Source organism: Antechinus flavipes, chromosome 1 (genome assembly GCF_016432865.1).
Source record: "Antechinus flavipes isolate AdamAnt ecotype Samford, QLD, Australia chromosome 1, AdamAnt_v2, whole genome shotgun sequence".
In the NCBI taxonomy this organism is placed as follows: domain Eukaryota; kingdom Metazoa; phylum Chordata; class Mammalia; order Dasyuromorphia; family Dasyuridae; genus Antechinus; species Antechinus flavipes.
In genome coordinates this window covers 333,771,588-333,787,829 of record NC_067398.1, presented here as the reverse complement: position 1 = coordinate 333,787,829, position 16,242 = coordinate 333,771,588, and the positions used below count along the sequence as shown (strand labels likewise).

The following is a 16,242-nucleotide window of genomic DNA, read 5'->3' as shown; positions in this document are numbered from 1 at the left end:
GCAATTTAAGGTATGCAAAGCACTTTACAAGTATTCTTATCTAATGATTCTTATCATAACTCTGTGAAGCTACTCTTCTTAAATTTTATCCCAATTATGTACTGCCTGCTCCTCTCACACCTAGAAAGCACTTAATTCTCAATGTTACAAATATTTAGTCAACTCATTAATAAGTAGTTTGCTTTTACTCTGTCTAAATGTCCTCAACATTTTAAGTCCAGGTCATTCTGTTTATGTCAGAGGGAGGGAACTTTTGTACAAGTAACAGAGTATTCAATAAATGCTTTGGCTGACAAACATGACATCACAACATCCACTAAGTCAGGAATGGAAGAAAATGATATAAATTCTTAGATTTTCTTTCTGTCTTAACTGGCTTGTTCATGTTCTTTCTATCTCCTAAATGGTAGTACACACTGACTTATTTTCTAGCCTTTATTCTTTTCTCTACAGTTTATTCTCCAATGACTTTACTGAATTCCACCACTTCAACAATCAATCACCTTTATACAAATGATTGCTAAAGTTACATCTCTACAATCCCATGATACAATGTAGCTATAGATATTCAAATAGCCACTGAGCATTCTGACCGGAATGTTTTACAATAATTTAAAATTAAAACTTTAATATGAATTTAATCTGAATAAGTACTTTAAAATTTTTTGGAGTTACTTAAATTTTACTTATCTATGGACAAGCTTTATTCCTTAATAGACTCTAAGCTTGAGAACAGGGCTCATTCTTTGATTTTATATCCCCAATACTTTGACTCCAACACTGTAAGATTATTGAACCTATTCTAGTACAAAGAAAAAATATCTCTAATATCTAGTATATAATGATTAGCTTGTTGAATTAAGCTGAACCTTCCTTGCTCCTCTTCTTAATTTCTATACTGCTATTAAACCATTTTCCTAGTTTAATTATAGCCCAATATCAGTATTCTATTACTTTTGATTACTTTTTGATTACCTTTTTTTACTTTTGTATTACCTTTGATTACTTTTATTTATATACAATGACCAAATTCTACTGGATTTTTTCTTAGTGATATTTTTCAAATCCATCCTTTGCAAAAATCCTGCCAGATTGATTATTTAAAAATACTAATTTTATCAATCTTAATCAGTTCAAGTCAACATACATTTATTGAAGCTTATGTGCAAGATGTTGTAAAGAAAACAAAGATGAATAAAAAACATAGTGATCTCTGTCTTCAAGAAGCTTACAACTTTGTAGGGGGAAAATAAGTAAACATTACATAAAGATGATCCTTCCTAGTTCTAAAGTTCTATGACATATGTGAGCATCAAAGTTCAGTAAGAAAGGTACAAACTCTGAGGTTTTAAATCAGGAAAGTGATCACTCTCAGAGGATTATCAGGGAAGGTGTTATAAAGGAACATTCTCATCAGACAGAGTATCAAAAAGTAGAGTTATGGAGAAAGATTGAGGAACATAGCATGAACATGCAAAGAGGTGGAAAAGTAGAAGACATTTTAGATACATGGTAAGTTGAATGATTTGATTAAGAGCACACTAGCACAATGAAAAAGAGTATTTAAAAAGATTTTGAATTCCAAATGAATGAGCTAAGACATTATTTGACAGGCAATACTACATCAAACCCATATATTTGTCCTCAACTTACCTTTCTATCCCTTTCTCCATCATACTATTCAAGAAAAATGCTATGATACAACCAAATTAGTCTTCCACACATTCAATGCATCATTCACAGAATCAGATTTTCAGATTTGGAAGAGACCTTCAAGGACATCCTATCAAGGGATATCTTCCATCATACCATTAAAAAGCAGATATCTAATTTATCTCTTGAAACCTCGGGGACTCAAAATGTCTCCAGTAGCAGTTCACATAGACCTCAGTTTTTACCTTACATGGAGCCAAAATGTATGTCTCAGCAATTTCCAGTGACTGTTTCAAATTCTGCCCTCTGAGATCAAACAAATCAAATTCCTCTTTTCTATGACAATACATGAAGAAGTCCTTCAATCATTCTTTTAGGCATTGTTTCCAATCTCCTTATCAAATTCATATATCTGGATCCCAGCTTATAAATATTCTTCCTAAAATATAGTGCTCAAAAATGACCTGATACTCTAGACATAATCTGATCAGGGTAGATCACAAGATATTATACTTTCATTAACATAGCCTAATAACACATAAGGGTTTTTTTTAGCTATACATAATACTCAACTCATGTTGAACTTAAAAGAGCATACCAAAAGCATGATCTCTTTCCATATGAAGTTTTAGTCATGTCTTTTCCATTCTGATCTAGAATTAAAAAATTCAACTGCACTTGCCCTTTCAATTTTTATATTCATAATTCTGTTCCAGAAGAAAGGTTCTCAAAAGCATAGTCCATGTTGGGGGTTCACAAAATCAAAACTATCTTAATAATAATACTAAGACATTTTAATTTCTACTATGTTAAAAAATCAACAGCTATAAGCCAAATAAACAAAAATTATTTGGGGAGGGAAACTCAATTTTTAACGGTATAAAGGAATCCTAAAACAAAAAGGTTGGAAACTACCAGGAAGCTATTATAAGTCTTTCTGCATTCTGACTCTCATTCAATGTGTTAGTTCTCTCTCCCAGGTTAACAGACTGAGTATTTGAGAAGCATACCATTTATTCTTTCACCAATTACACTGATCCTTATATCACTATTCTAAGTCTGGTCATTTAATCAGTTCTGAATTCTTCCAAATCAACTGTTATCTAGCTAATATCTCTCCATCTGTTCCATGGAATGCATCATGAAAGAATTTTTCAAATTGTTTCTCAAAATGTAAGTATATTCAGTGAATGATTTGTCCTGATTTATTAGTCCAGTAATCCTGTCAAAAAGAAATTCAGTCAATTTTGTATGATAGGATTGGGTTATTTTTGAGGAGCGAATGGTGTCTGAGGGGAAGTACCCATGTTGATTCATTATTGCCTCCTTTTCTAAATGCTCACAAAACATCCTGTTAATGTGTTCCAGGATTTTTCTGGGAATGGAAATCAAATTCACCAGCCTTATTTCTTTCTCCTTTAGAAAAAGATTCACTTTTCTCCAGTCCTCTTTACTCCATTATTTTTCAAAGATTACCAATAATACTAAGAAATCACATCTACAAATTAGATTAATGCCTGTTATATAATGAGGCCTGCCTAATTTGAACTCATTTGTCTTTGTTTTAATTCCCATTCTGAAAATTTTTGCTGATTACAAGTTGAGTAGGAACCAACAGTACTAATACTTTTTAAAACCAGACATTAATATAAGATTACATCAGAATGTGATAAATAACAATTCTGACATATCTTGTTATAGTTAAACAATCTAGAACACTGTGGTTCACATGCCTAGGTTCTACAACAGAAGAATAATGACAAAGGAGAATATATTTGAGGACAAGTGATTAGGAATTCCAGAAATCATCTTGTAAAAGAAACTTGAAGAAACCAGAATTATTTAGCCAGGAGAACAATAATAAGAGGCAAAATATGCTGACATAACGTAAGCGCTATTATGAAGAAGTTGTTTTGTGCTATTTCAAAAAGGATTAGTGCCAAGGAACAGAAGTTATAAAACAGGCAGAACTGAGTTCAAGATAAGGATTATTTTTTAAAAATCAATCATAACAGTTACTAAAAAGCAGATGTGACTTAGCATGGGAAATAAATAAAGAGAAATAAAGAGAAACTAAGAATCTACTTTCAAGGGATTCTTGCATAGGGATATATCCTAAGGTACTCAGACTGGAGGATGTGTTTTCAATTCTCACTTCAGTCTGACCACTAGACCAAGTTTCATCTTTTCTAGACTCACTAAGTCACATAGGCCTAACTAGCACAAATATTCATTTATTCTGCCACCCTACCCACCCCACCCAATTTTTTTTACTTCTTACCCACCACTGCCTCGACCCAAAAGGCACATTTCCTGGCCACCAATCCCCAATATGTATTAAAGTCTCCAGTAGAATATAAAGGCAAAGATGAGAATACCCTTGTTTTTAAAAAAGAAAAACAAAAAACAAATAAAAAGAAAACAAGGGATATTGACTGGTTAACTGATTAAAGTCTGAACTAAATAACCAAATGACTTCTTACTTGCCCAAATCCTTACTCAGTTTCCAGGATCTAGCTTAAGTGAATCTTTCTTCAGGTCTAGTTAAATTTAATCTCTCCCTCTCTTTTGATCATCCATAACTTTTACTTTATTCTTCTCTTTAAGCACTTATCACACTCCTTTGTTTGCTTATTTATTGATTGGTCTGTAAACTCTTGAAGCCAAGAGCTTAGCTTATATTCCTCCACAAATAACTATGCCAAGTATTCAGGGTACACAGTAAGTTCCCAATGTTTATGGAGTGTGAGGAGATGAATCTCATCATACCAAACTATGTTTTTAGAAACAGTCTACCTAAAATTCCCATTAGTTTTTGTTACCATTTGTATTTCTGCTTCTGGACCATATAAAACTAGAATGTTAATTGTTAGTGTAAAAAAAAAAAATTGTTAGTGTATGACTTTTATCTGGAAATTCCATAGAAGCAATAGTTTCCCACATCTCAAAATATCTTTTAAACATCAAATTAAGCTCAATGTGCCCTCTAGAAAGGATGGAAGATGAAAGGGTATGTGTACACAATGCAAACTCTTCCAGGGGCCCTTAGAACTAAGGAGAGATGATATTTTCACAAAGTAGCATAGCAGGAAATGAAATTATTCAGGTGCTTTAGGATTCAAGGAGGCACTGATTTGGGAGGTCCAAATTATAATTTCATATCTAATATCAGGGAGAGTAGCTCAGGGGTAAGTTCTTTTATTTCTCTGAATCTAAGTTTCTTCAGAAAAATGAGGGGGTTGCCCAAGACAATCTCTAAAATCAATTATCCTACAGCTCTCAAAATTCAAGGAAATTCTTACCTTCTAACACCATGTCACCAACATCCTCCTCTCCATGATTCCTAGAGAAGGGGGACCTCTGAGAAAGATCCAGGCCCACATACTCCTCTTGGGAGTGATATACATTTAGATCCTCAAATACCACAGGCTCCTGAAACAATGACACACTCTTTAATTAGTCCTTATTTTCTCTGAGATGGTTCTAATTTCTTTGATGAAAAATGGAGATATTAAGGTAAAGGGAGAAAGATGTAGTTGAGTTAAAAGGAACTTGTAAGTAATAGTATCAACAGAGACAGAGAACAGCCAGGGATGGGAGCAGTGAAAAAGCAGCCTACAAAGAATATCTAGCACTGGATCACTTGATTTTCTCTCTGAAACTAAACATGAAGCTGTTGGTTTTCTGAAAAGAGGAAAGAGAAAGTTGCATTTGAGAAAAAGAAGGAACTGCAGCTTACCTGAAGTTCAGATGGAAAGGTCTGTGGTACTTCCCGTTTATGGACACGCCTATCCTTGGGAAAAATAGTCACCCAGGAAGCAGGATGAGCTAAGAGGAGAGAAAGTAGCAATGACAGCCAATAATGAGACTCCAAATTATCAGAGTTCAGATTCTCCCTAAGTCTAGTATGCCCCCTTCTTTTCAATATAAGATTTAGGAGCATCAATCTTCTTTAGAAACCAAGCCATAAATATTAGAATCACAGTATTCTCAAAGGTCATCTAATCCAATCCTTACCTACATTATGAATCCACTCTATAACATTCCTCCCAAGGTGATCATCCAGCTTCTACTTAAATATTTTCAGTAAGGGAGGGTAACTGCGGCTACCTCCAAGGCTGCTCATTCCAATTTTAGGCAACTTCAAGTATTAGAAACATAAGCCTAAATCTGCCTCTCTTCAACTTCTACCCACTGATATTAAGAATAAGTCTAATGACAACTTTTCATGTATCAGAGCTTTATTCCTTTAAATCTTCTCTCCAGAGTAAATATCCTCAGTTCTTCAATTCTTTATTTGAAGTGACTTTAAATTGGCCCTTCCCAGTTACTCTCTACACCTACTACTGTAAATGTAATTTGACCAAAGCTGAGTACAATGGAATGATCACTTTCATAACACCTTTTATGCTGAGAACAGAGTTACTCTCTTGATTACATAGTCTTTTGGTAGAGAGACAAAAAGAAAAAAAAAAAAACTAATATCTACTATCCAAAGAAAGAAAATACCTATTGCTCCCTACCATCTTTTGGGGGGAGGGAGGGAAGAATAGTTCTAAGATTCTCCCTTTCTTACCTCTATTCTGCAAAGTTGAAGTAACATCTTTCACTAAAATTATGGTGTCTTCCTTGCCAGTCTTATGATTTTGTGATTGATTCTTCTCTGGCAGAAAAGTAAAGAAGTGCTCCAGTACCAATTGGTGGATGGTCTTGGGAGGTACAGCAGATTCTTGTAGAGCATCCTGACCCATTTTAGGGCCTGGCACCAGTTTCAGTATGAGGGATCCAGTTTGCTTTGGGGGAGTTAGGACCGCTTCTGCAGCCATTGTCAGTCTCAGATTTTCCAGTTTCAGCTATATATTAAATCTCTTGTCTGAAGGGAGGCCCTTTCAACCAGGATCTGGACTTCTACCAGACGATTATGTCATACAAAACCCTAAGAAAACAGAGAAGACAACATTACTATCAAAACAAGAAAACAAGCATTAAGTATCTAATATGCGTTACTTTACAAACATCCCATTTGATCTTCACAGACCAAATTGAGGGTTGCTCAGAGGTAGGTGCTATTATGCTTATTTTACAGTTGAAGAAACTAAGACAAAACAGAAATTGAGTGACTTGCCTGGGGTCACATAGCTAGTAAATGTCCAGGTTTAAATTCAGGTTCTTGATTCTAGGTCCATTATTGTATCACTTAGATCTATACAGATCTTATCTCCTTCCCCAACCTATGAATCATCCTCCCATATTTTCTCATATCTCTGAACAAAGAACTCAACAATGAAAGGCAAAACTGAATCTGGGGGAGTCATGTAAAATGGAAAACTCAGAAACAGCATAATTGAAAATATCAGCTGATAAAATTTAGAAGCATCAATTTAACCTCCTCATTTTCCTTCAAAAGTCAGAGAAAAGATTTGAGGCTTTAAAAACAAAGACTAGATTATGACTGGTTAGTTCTTTGTGTTGCTTTATCTATGTCTGAGTTGAATTGAGAGAAAATACTTCCCCAGGTCTATAAGTATCATTGTTTAATGTTTATTACAATACTATTTGAAATTGAACATTAGACCCCCTAGTATGTTTAATACACTTTGCTAATGAAACATGGTCCTTATCCTCAAAGAACTCAATCTTAGTGGGAGAGTAATAATACATATTAAAAATGATAATAAAACTACATTGTGGTGTTTTTTCCAAAATATTTGTAATTCATGGATTGCTTCAATGTGTTTTCAAAAGTTTTTGAATAATTATGAAACTCATTTAGGAGGTTCTACAATGTTCTAAGGCTTGATAAAATCAAAACAAAGTTCTCTGCAAACTGTAGTATTTGGCATCATTTGGATACTTCCATTTGGATTCTAAGTATCTTCCATGATGGTGGCAAACACTTTTAGTGAGTTTATTTCCCAGTTTTATGCCTGGATTGATGATAATAATAAAGTTTCTTTCTATTGTCTTTCAAGGAATCTTATGATTTTTACAAATGCACAGGAAACATCTTTTTGGAGAGGCTTTAAAAGTAGCACTTTGTTCAACTATCAGTAAGATAATATACTGAGAGATTTTGTATTTTGTCTACCTCTCAGTCACTTATGTGACTATACAGATAAAATCAGTAAAGAATATAATTTACAAAAGTTTACTTGTTTCTTCTTCCTCGTATGTTCATGTAGGTTATCTTTAATATTATTTACAAACTTTTCTCAAAAGTTTTTATAGAGGATTCCACCACTGTAGGAAATTGCTATAAAAGAAATTCCTCTACCAATGAAGACAGTAACTGTTATGCAATGTATGGCCTTAAAGAAGTGCCTAAAGCATCGAGTTAATTTGCCCAGTCACACAACCACTATGTGACTACACGTAGAACTTGAATTTGAATCTTCCTGACTCTGAAGCAGGTTCTCTTATCCATCATGCCTGGTCTTTTCTTTCTTTCTTTTTTTTTTTTCCTAGTATCTTTCTGAAATCTTTAGAATCAATCCTTCAAAATCTTGTCATGTATCCTAAAGGAAGTACTTTGTATATATTGTATACAAAAGTATACAAATAGGAAGACTGTTTTCTTTAGTACTACTTCTGATTTTTCATGCAGCACATGAGACATTTATTATAATCCAAATGTGATGATCCCAATGTTACTGAAAAAGAAAGAAGTTTGTTGTAAATAATAATAATAATAATAAAGTTGATGTATCTTTTCCATATATTCACCTTTCTTCCAGGATTGATCTAAATGATTATATTACCATGCATTTTGCACACATCTTCTCTATTATTTTTGGAGATGATACTGCTCATAGTCTACCATCACTCTTTTATATTATATTTTGCAAATGAAGTTATATTCTTAACATGCACTTCTTTTGGCTGACATCACTAAAAGAAGAGCAAGTATTTGAGTTGAGGTAGCTTCTTTTTTGATTTTCTCATTGTGGTCAATGGTTTAATCAAACTTCTGAAGGAAAGAGTGATTGTCTAAGTTGCTATCTGTTCTTTTATCTACTTCCTATTTTTCAATGTCAACTTGTTGGTCAGACTGAAATCCTTTTAGTGTTATTCCATGTGTTCACACTTAACACCAATTTTGATCTGTTTTAACAACTGAATGATCTTACAGTACAAATAACACTGACTTGAAAAATGAATCTCCTATTAGTAACTAGTTGTTTTCCAATATATGAAATCAACTTCATTTTGTTGTGATATTACTTAGTGATCTCTATAACATCTTTTTTTAGGGAAACTACTTATGGGATAGAGCAGGGCTGAAATAATTTACAAGCCTTTGATTTCTTGTTTATTGTTTCCCAAGCCATATTCTCCACTATGAAGTATAGAATGTATAAAGTGTTATAACATTAGTTAAAGAAAATGAATTATTCCCCCCCATCTTTAAGTGAATGATTCAATATGGCATTTTTAAACTTAGCCTTGAACCATGAGTTAAAGTCAAAAGATGGAGATAAGAGAAAAACAGTTACCAACAAAGATATAGAGGTAGAAAGAATTCAGGAGAAATCCAGGAGGTTGCAATTAGTTCAGTATGATTAAAGTACATAATACATAGCACTTAGGTTAAGATTGAAAAGGTAGACTGAAATTCCACTGAGTCTTAAATGCAAGAACAAAGCTTTTTTTTGCCTTCTTGATAGATGATAAAGAAGCTATCAAAAGTTTTGAATAGTAGAATGAACTTTTCAAGTTATTTGTGCTTTAGAAATATTAGTCTGGAAGCATATAAACATATGTAGGATATATGGGCATCTGGAAAACCTGTTAGAAGTTCACTTTAATAGTCTAGATTAAGATGAATTCAATAATTATTCTGAGAAATAATAGGGATTGGCATATTAACATTATCTATGTTGTAAGGCATAAAATAAAGAGTCAAAAGATATTCTATAAATCACAATCATGAGTGACTGGAATGAATGGTAGTATACTGACAGACATAGGAAATCAAGAAAAGAAGATTAAGGGAGAACAGAGTTCAATTTGGGATTTATTGAGCTTGAGCTTGATGTGCCAACATATTGAAAAAGAAAAATCTAGAAAGCAAATGAAAATGAAAGTATGGAACTGGAGAGAAGAATTGGAGATTTTGGTGTTGCCCATAGATTACCAAGTGAGAGGACATAGAAAATACAAGAGAATTTAACAAGTAATTTATTAAATAGCTGCTACTTGCTTTAAAAGCAAAAGGCTCTACCTTCAAGGAGCTTATATATTACTGGAGTCAGAGAAAATAAATGGCAAAAAAGAATTGTAAAAAAATGGAAAAAAAAAAAAAAGGAATGGGATGTCATAAAAATCAAGGCAATAGAAAACATCATAAAGTGCCAAATACTTGAGAAATTCATAAAGATGAAAAGTGACAAATATGGTTTAATAATGATCAAAGAGAATAAAGTGTATTATTAAGCACTATATAGTAAGTCAAAAGACCAGTATTTTAATCTTAAGGGGGCTGGGAACTAAGGTCTAGAGAACGGTTCATGGGTTGTTTTTAAACCGAGGACCCAAGTTTAGATTTAAGCAATGAATTTGGATGGGGAAGAAAATTACATTTTTATATTTTTCCACGCTAACCTTAGAGATTTAGCATATACTTCAAATTACTGAGGTGGGGCAGCTAGGTGGCGCAGTAGATAGAACACCAGCCCTGCAATCAGGAGGACCTGAGTTCAAATATGGCCTCGTCTTAGCTGTGTGACCCTGGGCAAGTCACTTAACCCCAATTGCCTCGGCCAAAAAAAAAAAAAAAAAAAGCAATTACTGACGTAAGCTTCATCAGAATGACACAAAAAGTGTTGTTCGAGGAGTTCTGATACCAGCTTCCCCAAACTCATTGAATATGGTCTTTAGCAAGCCATTTAGAGTTCCTTTAGAGTTCAGTTCTCATTCCAAAAAAGCCAAAAGGGGTTAATTGCTTTATCTCTAGGATCTCAGGTAACTCACTCAGTATCTTTTAACAGCTTAAAAAAAAGGGGGGAGGAGGGAGATGGAAGAAAAGGTCAGCAAGCTATATCTCAGACGCAGACCAGAATACTAAAATAATACATTTGGGCAAATATTACTTCATAGTCTTTGAGAATCAATGAGTCATGTAGTTCTACCTGGCTTTGGTTGACTCATGAACCTTCTACTCTCCGGGGAATTCTCACAACATATCGCAAATGTTGTCCCAAGTCTCCCTCTCGTGACCCGGTACGTGGCTTTATTACCCAGCCCTTTTGTCTCACTTTCTCTCACGATATTCCCGAGGTCCCATGGGCGGAGGGAAATGCGGACGCTGGGGTCTCCAGAGCCTCTGCGGAGTTGCACCTCACAGCGCATGTCAGGGCTCGGTTACGGCTCACGGCGCAGGCCCGATTCTAGCGATCTTCCCCGGTCTCCCCCCAGGCGCTCCAGATGTCCGATCCGACCTAAATAGCCAAACCTCACGCTCCGCTGCCCTTGCCTGGCCCTGCCCAGCATTTCCTAACTCAGCCCCGCCCGGCAGCTTCTCCCTCCCGGGGGATCACCTGTGCTGCATTTTCCTCCATCCTAGCCGAACTCATTGTCCCAAGAAATCCCGCCAGGGGAGACCAGCTGGAATGAGGGAGGGGCCGCAGCCCACAAATCCACTCACCTCAAGGGTCGGGGAATCAGGTATTCCAGAAGAGACCAGGAAATAGAACTAAATGGGAAAAACCCACCGCTTCTCGCCTGTGATTGGTCTCGTTTCGCGCCCGCGCGGAAGAACCCTCTCCATCTATTGGTTGAGGCTGCTGTCCCCCGGAAATGGCGGTGGTGACGCGTGTTTTTTGGAAGATAGTGAAGTCTTAGCTGGCTGTGGCGTCACTCCCGGTGCCTCGTTTCCACTTCGGATGTCTGGTCTCCCCGCTCGGAGCTGCTCTTTGAGCCAGGAACTCGAGTCACGAAACGGTGGAAAAGGCAAGGTCGAGAATGCAGATGAGCTGATTAATAGAGCAGAAGTGCTGTTCCACCTACCAGCGACCTCTCAAAGGAGAGTCGGGAGACAACCAGAGTCCCATGAAGGGCTGAAGCTGCTGCATGCTGGGAGTTAGAAGCAGCGGACTCGCGTAAAGGCTTCCGGGAAATGGAGTTCCCGCTCCCTTCCCACCCACGCGTGGGAGGCGTGGGGCGGAGACAGAAGAGGAAATGAAATTTAACCTCTGACGTTTGTGCTTTATCCTTGTTTCCCGAAAAGCCTGGAGTGAGGGAAGTTGTGGTGGCGGTGTTGAAGTTTTCGCCAATGTTAAAGAGGAAGGGACTGAGAGAGCAGTGCAGCCTCTGCGCAGTCTCTGTCTTGGATTTTAGTGACCTCCATAGTAGGTCGTAACCTGAGTCACTCATCCTTAAGAGTTCGACCCTTATCAGGCAAGGCAATGGAGAATGCGAATGGATCCTTTAAAAATGATTACTTCTATTGGAGTAACCATTCTATCTCCATCCCCTTGTGATAATGATAACTCACTTTTTTTTTAATGCTGTCAGTATAGATTCTCTCTTCTACACGTTTTCCCGTAAACTTGGATTGCAGAAAGTCTGAGTGCATTGTACTTTTTTTTTCCCAGTGCAACTCAACAAATGAATATGGATGCATGATTAGAAAAATATATTTAATTTGTATGTATATGCACTTGCAGATTCGTAAAAGAAGATTCTCTCTTTTTTTAGGAGATCCCATTTTAAAGATCCTATTTTAAAAGGGAAGTCTTATAATGAGAACAATGTAGACATATACACTTCCTGTGATACATGACTTGTTCTGTGGTTTAGATTAAATATTCGTTGGGCAATGAGAGATTAAACAATTTGTCCATAATAACTGCTGGTATTTATACTACTTAAGTACTCTACTAGCTACTACTATCCACTGTGATTCAACTAATATGTATCAGTTAAAAGACTTGTTTGTATCCAACTGTTTCTGGATTCAAGGCCATTCCCTAATCATGTAGTTAAAGCCATTCTTGTTGCAGATGAGTACACTAAGACTCAGACAGAAAAAGTGTGTTCCTGGAGAGAAATACACTTTGTTTATCATAGCAGAGACTAAAACTTGATAGTATTTTTATACGAACCACAGAAGTTAATTTGGAATTAGTTAAAACAAAGTCTAATTTCTAATCTATATAACTAAAAGTCTAGTCTTTAGTCTAATAAATAAAAGTTCTGGGGCAAAAAAAAAAAAAGGCATGTTATCAAAAGTGGATTTTTGTTTTATTCTTAAAAATCAGAAATTTCAGGGGTTTATAATTTATAAAATTCCTCCAAATCTTGTGAGTTAGATAGAAGAAGCAGTTTCCCCATCCTTTTACAAAATAAAAATAAAAACAAAAACTGAAGGAGACATTAAATGACATGCTTTTTCATTTCAGGTCAATTAGTCTGTGGTGGATCCTGTATTCAGTCTTAAATCTCCCAAAATCTTCCCTATCATACAACATGCAGAACTGTCTTCCTAAGCTGCTGCTTCTTCCATTTTTGCTCCTATTTGTAGTGTATTCTACTATCAGATAACCAGTATCTATTCTTAACTTCTGCCACCATCAATCAGCATTTATTAAGCACTTAACTTGCCAGTTGCTATAGTACGGACTTAAAATAGAAAGACAAAAATATTTACTCTCTAGATGTTCACAATCTACTGAGTTGTGTAATGGAAAAAATGCACATGTATTGGTTATGTATAAAATAAAGTAAAAGATGGTTTTGAGAGAGATCACTAGCAGCTAGGGAGTGGAAACATATAGAAAGGCTTAATATAGAACTAATTTTTAAAAGAATCTAAAAATTCTAAGAAGCAAAGGGGATGGAGGAATACATTCTGGGTATCAAAGGCTTAATGCTGGGAGATGAAACATCATGTGTAAGTAATGAATAAAAAAAAAATATTAAACACTGCATGCTCTAAGTAAGTTCTAAGTGCTAGGAATAAAAACAAACAAAATAAAAGAGTTTCTACTTTCAAAAGTTGACATTTTATTTTTTATTTTATTTATTTTTTTTATAGCTTTTTATTTACAAGTTATATGTATGGGTAATTTTTATAGCATTGACAATTGCCAAACCTTTTGTTCCAATTTTTCCCCTCCTTCCCCCCCTTCCCCTAGATGGCAGGATGACCAGTAGATGTTAAATATATTAAAGTATAAATTAGATACACAATAAGTATACATGACCAAACCGTTATTTTGCTGTAAAAAGAATCAGACTCTGAAATATTGTGCAATTAGCCTGTGAAGGAAATCCAAAATGCAAACAGGCAAAAATATAGGGATTGGGAATTCAATGTAATGGTTCTTAGTCATCTCCCAGAGTTCTTTCGCTGGGCATAGCTGGTTCAGTTCATCACTGCTCCATAAGAACTGATTTGGTTCATCTCATTGCTGAAGATGGCCAGGTCCATCAGAATTGATCATCATATAGTATTGTTGTTGAAGTATATAAGGATCTCCTGGCCCTGCTCGTTTCATTCAGCATCAGTTCGTGTAAGTCTCTCCAGGCCTTTCTGAAATCATCCTGTTGGTCATTTCTTACAGAACAATAATATTCCATAACATTCATATACCACAATATATTCAACCATTCTCCAATTGATGGGTATCTATTCAGTTTCCAGTTTCTGGTCACTACAAACAGGGCTGCCACAAACATTTTGGCACATACAGTTCCCTTTCCCTTCTTTATGATATCTTTGGGATATAAGCCCAGTAATAACACTGCTGGATCAAAGGGTATGGACAGTGTGATAAAAAGTTCACATTTTAAACAGGGACACAACAAATACATAAAGAGAGTTTCACCATGGGAAAAGTCCCATGTTCTTTAGGTAAGAGGTAAAATTAAAGATACTATAAAGGTATCTATATAACAAGAGAGAAAACAAATTTCCATTAAATTACATTAAGTTTTTATTGATGAAATTCAAAATATAAAAATAATAATTGAGTATAATTATTTGTAATACAGATCTACTAATGAGAAGACTTGGGATTTGGGGGGGAGATGACCTTTCACTTAATTGGAGTTCAAAGGGAATGTTCCCCATATAATTGATCATAATCAATTGCAAATGTTCATCAATGCTAGTATTTTAAATATTTCATCTGTAAAAATGTCTTCACATAGTTACTGTTAAATATTTATATTAATCCATGAGCATATGATTTTAATTGAGTATATTCATCACTTGGAAGGCATTTATATAATTCCTTTGATTTTTTTTTTTAGTATGGCATTCTAATTGCAAATTAAGTATTTTAAATTGGAGTTTAGGTGGAAGTTCCTCAATTTCACAGTTAAATAAATTTTCAGATACAGAAATTTCCACTTGCATAGAGATCCAAAAAATGTTATTGGAACTCTAGTTTGAATATGTGCTTCATATTAAATGGGGAAATAGATATCTTGCTTCTTATTTTATCTTTTAATAGAATGAGAAGTATATAAACAGTACATTGTCATTATTTGTCATTCAAACATTACTTGTCATCAAATTAACTATGTCCGGTGTCCAAGGTCAGCAGTGAATATAGTGGAGTAATCCTATTCAGCCACCAAATAACGGGGTTGGGCACTAGGGCAAAACTATAGAGTAGATCAAATTCTCTAGATTCTGTACATGAATTTTGGAGGTCCTAAATGCAGAAGTTTAGGTCTGGAGGTCTAGATCAGGTATATAGTATGTGGAATAGTGGTTTAGTAGTAACATATTGGCAATAGTAAGATAGTCCCAGTGGAGAGCTGAATGGGACAACATCTCCGAGTTGGGAATCCCTGGACCCACTGTGACTACAGAAATGATGTTGCATACCTTCCTATCCCAAATCTTTTTGTTTTGCCTAATGTTCAGCTCTGCTGGACCTCCCACAGGTCTGTGATTTCCTTTACTAAAATTCTGGAATCTGAAAGTGACTCACCTGACACATTTGAAACTTCAAGCATAATTCAAGTAAAGCAATTCCATAGGTAGGTATTTGCAATAAGAACAAGCAGGAGTAGGAAGATATCCCCTTTTCTATGTTGAAAGACCACTAGTCCGTAGTTTGTTATGAGCCAAAACTGGCAAATTCATAAAACTGTTCCCTAAAATACTGAGATGTATTTCTTCAGTAATGATAAAGGTATTGAAAAGATGAAGTGTGCTGCCTGAAACAATATAAAATAGTGAACATTGTATAGAATAGAGGGTAGATTAGCTTCTAATCTAAGAAGGAAAAATGGTTTGAGGGGAAAAGGAACAGGTGCAGGAAGAAATTTAATGATTTCAGGCCAAAAGTGAAAATGCGATGACTCACATCACATCCCACTGCTACAGGAAACAGTGGTGACAGACCACAAACACTCAGTTATCCCAGAGCCAAGTCCAGAAGTTCATTATGAGCGTGGTGGTGACATTAAGCTAGCAGGCAAATATGATATCTTGTAGTTTAGAGTAGTGCTCTTGTGTGAGGGAACAGAGGATGTTGAATTCTAGATAGAGGTCATTCTGAATTGGGGGCAACATAAGGAAAAACCTTTGGAACTATCTTTACCATGACAAATAGTTAGTTCAAAAAAAATTCC

General features: G+C 35.3%; 1 protein-coding gene across 2 annotated transcripts in view; it reads right to left on the bottom strand.

Annotated features, from left to right (window-relative positions):
* Positions 1-13,619, bottom strand: part of ZNF200 (zinc finger protein 200) — a 30,710-nt gene extending 17,091 nt beyond the window's left edge. The window contains exons 1-4 of one of the 2 annotated variants that reach the window (XM_051968051.1): positions 11,297-13,619; positions 6,230-6,589; positions 5,393-5,481; positions 4,956-5,085 (exon numbers count right to left, since the gene is read on the bottom strand). In XM_051968051.1, coding sequence (XP_051824011.1) covers positions 4,956-5,085; positions 5,393-5,481; positions 6,230-6,479 — 469 coding nt within the window. In that variant the 5' untranslated portion in view covers positions 6,480-6,589; positions 11,297-13,619. The remainder of the gene's footprint in view (positions 1-4,955; positions 5,086-5,392; positions 5,482-6,229; positions 6,590-11,296) is intronic. The other variant, XM_051968041.1, reaches the window with a different exon arrangement.
* Between the last annotated feature and the right edge of the window lie 2,623 nt (positions 13,620-16,242).